Source organism: Choristoneura fumiferana, chromosome 27, assembly GCF_025370935.1.
Source record: "Choristoneura fumiferana chromosome 27, NRCan_CFum_1, whole genome shotgun sequence".
Classification (NCBI taxonomy): domain Eukaryota; kingdom Metazoa; phylum Arthropoda; class Insecta; order Lepidoptera; family Tortricidae; genus Choristoneura; species Choristoneura fumiferana.
In genome coordinates, this window is record NC_133498.1 from 1720666 (window position 1) to 1726092 (window position 5427).

Here is a 5427-nt window from a genome sequence, read left to right on the forward strand (position 1 = left end):
ATAACGATGCTTAATTTATTTTATTAATAAAATATATCCTATGTTACTCCAGGATAATGTGGCAATCTAATGGTGAAAGAATTTTTGAAATCGGTCCAGTACTTTTTTGAGTTTATTCATATCAAACATCCAAAAATAAAAAATCTTTCCTCTTTAAATATTAGTATACCTATATTTAGTAATGATCTTTGGTTGCATCATCATCATCATCACCAGCGACTCACCACGTCCTTGAGCTCCTGCTTGGCCTCGTCGGCGCCCTTGACGTCGTCGAAGGTCACGTTGATGTCCTCGGGGTCCACCTCCACCTGGTTGCCCAGCTGGATCCTGCTCGTGTGGGAGGGAGAACGCTGATTATTGCTGTACAACACTTATACCTACAAGCTCGTATGGGACACTCCCTGCGGCATCTTTGTAAAGACAGTAGAGGCTCCCTGACAGGGTTCTACAGTGTCACGCGTCATAGTTACAAAAACAAAGCGTAGTTTAAGTGAGTGAGACAGAATCGTTTTGTTAGCTTACTTTAAGTAAGGGTGTATCAACAATTTCTTGTTCTTATTCTGTCCCGTTAGCGAGGGGACAAAAGTAGTACAGTTTAAATAGAAGAAACATTGTGACACATTATTATTTTTTTTTTTTTTTATGGTATAGGGGGCAAACGAGCAGGCGAATCGCCTGATGATAAGCGATTCTAACATGCTTATTAGATGACCAATAATTATTATAGAAGGGGCTTAAACTACCACAAAATGCATGTTTGGCAAATTTAATCCTATAAACTTATGGTTTAAAGAGTGACCCAGGAGACCGTAACTATAGCAACGAGCGGCAAAAAAAAGTTGATCAACCCTTTTTCTTTTTAGTCGACTGGATGTCAAACGAGCAAGTGGGTCTCCTGATGGTAAGAGATCACCACCGAGAGGCCTAAGATGGTATATCTCAAGTGCCAGTAATTTCACCGGCTGTCTTACTCTCCACGGCAGGATTAGCGAGCGAGATGGTGGTAGCAATCCGGGCGGACCTTGCACAAGGTCCTACCACCTGCTAAGCCCTGAAGCCTTAAGCTCATTTGTCATTGACCATTGACCATGGTTGTCGGTGGTGTGTTAATGAGCCAGTTACCGGAAGACCGTCCCGCTGACGGACGCCATGAGGCTCACGAAGATGGCCAGGAACAGCACGATGGTGAGCAGCTGCTGCACCAGCTTCAGGTACTTGGACGCCTTCGTGCCGCGCGCGTTGTCCGGGTGAGAGCCTGCAGACAGTATACACTTCAATGAGGGCTATCGTTTTTTGTCTCACTAGATGGCGCCACTGTTGCGTGAGGTTTTTAAGTATGGCTTTCAAAGTCTGTTATTACGGGCGTGAAAACAAAGTTTAGATTAAAATCATATTTAATACACCTTAAAACCGTACCATAAAAATGTCGAGCAACCACAATGTTGTAGTCCCGTTTTGTTTGGAAAAAAGGGACGACAAAGGTTTCCGAAAGACCAAACTGTCTCAAAACACAGACATTCATTGCCCGGAACGCATAATTGCCATAATTAATTTCAGGTAATACAGTTTCTAAAACACCGTACCTGAGAAGCATAACACTGCAGGAAAAGTGACAAATTGTAGCATACACGACAATAAGGGTGGTAAAACAGAAAATCGTAAAAAGTGGCACTTGCAGTGTTATGCTTCTCAGGTACGGATCAGTAAAAAAACTGTAGGTCTGTTTATAGTTCTTTATCTTTATTTAATGCTCATATGACTGTTTATTTGATTCTAAAAAAACTAAATAAACATCACAAGACACTTGACACCAATTATCCTAGTCTCAAAGTAAAAGCTTGTGTTATAAATACATCGGGCCTAATCAGGGATCAAATCCAGAACCTCAAGCTAACTAATACTATACTCACCAGCAAGGTAGCCCTCAGCAAAAGCTATCTTGATCTTGTCTTTCTGCTGATTACTCAGCACCGAGTCTTCGCTGAGCAGCTTCTCAAGCCTCGGAGCCACATCAGGGCCCAAGGCCTGTTTGTCCTTATTGAGAGGTGGGTCTGCCACAAAACCTGGAAATGATTGTTACTGTGTGAAAATACAACAATTCAAGGAAAACTGTGGGCATAGAATGTAGTATCAGTGACTATCCGTACACTAGAATCTAAGTGTCCTTATTTTTAGTTCCTTAACTCATTGTCTATCTATAGCTAGATATTATCTATGTGCTAGAAAATTTGGTGCGGATATTTGCAGGATATGTAATTAATAACCTAAAAATCAATTATACACAAACTATTTAATTATTGTGTGGTAATATTTTTTTGTTTCATACAAAAATACCATTCTGTCCAAAAAATCACCTTGCATTAACATTTTTTTTTTATTTAATTTAATTGAAACTAATTAACAACGCTTTTGCTTGAAGAAGACCCAAATTAAATACAAACAATGGTACAATCCTTAGCCAGCAAGAGCAAAGAAGTAGGTCTCTAAATGATTTTTCCAAAATAAAACTGATGACAACACCACAGAGGTTGATATATACTACTGGCCAGAAATAAGCTCGAGTATGTACAAGAGTATGTATATTTAGGACAGATAATTGCCCCAACAGATCAAATGTCAAAGGAAATAAACAGGAGGATTGCTAGTGGCTGGCAAAAATATTGGTCTTTGAAAGACACAATGAAAAGTAAAGAAGTAAGCATAACTATCAAAATAAACTTTTGATACTTGCATCCTGCCCTGTATCACATATGAGAGTGAGACCTGGTCCCTCACCCAGAATCACAGAGAAAAAACTAGCCAAGTGTCAGCAGGCAATGGAGAGGAGCATGTTGGCAATAAAACTTAAGGATAGAATTACCTCAACTGAAATAAGAAACAAAACTAAAGTTGTCAACATACTTACCGCCACCTATTGCTTACTTTAGAACAGTGTTTTTCAAACATTTTCATGGCGCGGCCCCCTTGATTTAAAAAACATTTGGCGACCCCCTGCTTACCACCACTTACAGTTAGTTGTATTATATCTTACGGGCATCAGCGACCCCCCATGGGATTACGACCCACAGATTGAAAACACTGCCTAAGAAAATCTCAATGTATACACCTGTTTTCTGTACTGCTTACTGTGTTGGTGTGCAATAAAAAGATATGGTATTGGCTATGGAATGCTAAGTCCTTTCAAGTATGATGTTATTTTGTTGTTACATACTAAATTTTAATGTTGGTTGCCTTTATCAAATTAAACAAACAAACATTATATTTTTCTGGAGAGCTCTATGGCTGCTCCTATTTATTCATCTTATTTATACTAACCGAAGAACTTACGCAGTCTATTAATGATGTTTGGGTTCCGTTTGAGGTCTGCGTGGATCCCTCGTTCTGTTTTAAAGCCCCGTACTTGCACATTAATAGTGTTCTGCCGGATACTGTGCGCTAATAAGCCAACAAACTTGTCCGTGAAGCTGATAAAGCTTCTTCGTTGTATTGTGGTTGTGTTGGGAGACGACCAGCCATTTTTGTTTTGTTCAAAGGATTCTGAGGACACATGGGATACCTTTCTGGCTGAAGTCAGACAGTCTTTGAGTCTCGACGCCCCGGCGAACGTCTTGAGCGAGCGGATATCCACTCTTCGCATCTCAATCATAACATTTTTGTCCAAGTTTCTAATAGCTTCTGCAAAGCTTTCTTTACATATTGTTGCATCATTAACTACCGCCGCCGCATCTTTTCTTTTTATATCCTTGTTTTTAGGATGACTATGGTTCCTATGCTTGAAAACACTCGAGTAACGCGACGAGAGTTGACTAAAACTAACTAAAATCTGCAACGAAACAAAGGTTATGTTAATGACAAACAAATTCAGAGTTTTTGACGACTATTGACGTATTTAAAAACGCGACAAGTCTAAGGATCTTTACCTGGTTTTGCGTGTTGATAGAATTCAGTGAGAACATGTTACATGTAGATGGTTTTGTGTTTTTTCACGAGTGCACTCGAAAATTTTGTAGGCTCTTACGTCAAACTTAATTTTCGTAGCAAAATATGGCGAAGGAGCAACGACACATTTCTTCTATGACCTCTATGGGTTGGTCAGACTTTTAGTTTAGTTAAAGATTTACCGCCACCTGATAATGATAAGTACTTTTTCTTAATTTTAGGGAAAAGATTGAAATAATTACACCACCTTTCTAACGAATTCGTTACACATAAATCAAGAACAAAACATGAAATAACAGGGCAAGATAAAAGACATTAAAATTTGGAATCGATTGAAAATAGCGCCTAAAGTTATAGTTGATGCAAATTGTTCGATTAATATAATATTACAACTAATTTAGCTCCATATATAAATATTTGCCTCAGTAATTAAAATAAATCTCATTGAAGTTTTGTAAATTTATTTACAGTTTTCATATTATTTCAGAGACAAGCTTTTAAGGGTTTTTTTATGAATTGGTAATTAACTTCTACGTTGTCTATGATATATTTGGCAGTAAAATCCAAAATGGCGACGAGCGATGACGAGCCTATGCATTTATATGAAGTTTTTCAAAACTGTTTCAATAAAATAGCGAATAAACAACAAGGTGAGTGAAAAAATGCATACCGTGGCCTGTCTCGCGTTCCTCGATCGAATTACCGCGGTCAAGTGAAGTGTTTCATTGTGAAATTGGACCAAAGTGTTTGCGTGTTATGCCATTTTCAGTGTTGAAACCCAACAGCATTTTTTCAAAATACGTCTAAAAGATCAACCCTATGTGCTTTTAACACATTATTTCGACACGTAAGTTAGGTAAAGAAAGTGTTACAGTCGTCAAATACGTTTCTACGACGGTTTGTAAGCCTGAAAAGGCTATGTTTTGATCGCACAGTGTATTGTCAAAATGTGCCTGCCCATTGTGCCTCCGTTGATTTTCAGAGCAATGCTGAATTGTTTCACGAGTTTTATTTACTTTGACGTACACTGTGACGCTTAATCTGGTAAAGTAGGCTTTATTGACCCACAGCATTGGTAAAAAAATGCTTAAAATTACCATTTAAACTTAAGTATTCTCGGAATGCATTTATCTCGTCTCCGACTCGTGCCTGGTATAGTTGTACATAGATGGCGATTTGCCGTTTTTATGTTCTCTTTATGCCTATGTTTACAGTATAAATTTGTTTATTTACTCACGCGGACTGAGACGTGAATGTTACAATCTATGGCATACCTACATAGAGCTGACTAGTTACGTACTCGGAACCCTGGACTCATAAACAAACGTTTGAGAAAATATACAAACGGTTTCATTATTCTATTGGGGAGCAAAAATATCAGAGCTTTATTTATGCACACTTATCTACTTGTTTGATTTATTGTTGCTGCCTGAAGTGTCTGATCAAAAATAAACAAAAGTTTTTAGTTTGTAATTTGACTAATAGGCT

At 38.3% G+C, this 5427-nt stretch overlaps 1 protein-coding gene across 1 annotated transcript; it reads right to left on the reverse strand.

The window, feature by feature from the left end:
- Window positions 1-209: 209 nt before the first annotated feature.
- Window positions 210-4209, reverse strand: LOC141443221 (ATP-dependent zinc metalloprotease YME1L-like). Its single transcript, XM_074108431.1, has 5 exons — window positions 3921-4209; window positions 3316-3823; window positions 1911-2063; window positions 1123-1255; window positions 210-327 (listed from the first exon to the last, which is right to left on the reverse strand). Exons 1-5 carry the CDS (start codon window positions 3954-3956, stop codon window positions 210-212), a joined length of 948 nt encoding a protein of 315 aa, XP_073964532.1. The 5' UTR covers window positions 3957-4209.
- Between the last annotated feature and the right edge of the window lie 1218 nt (window positions 4210-5427).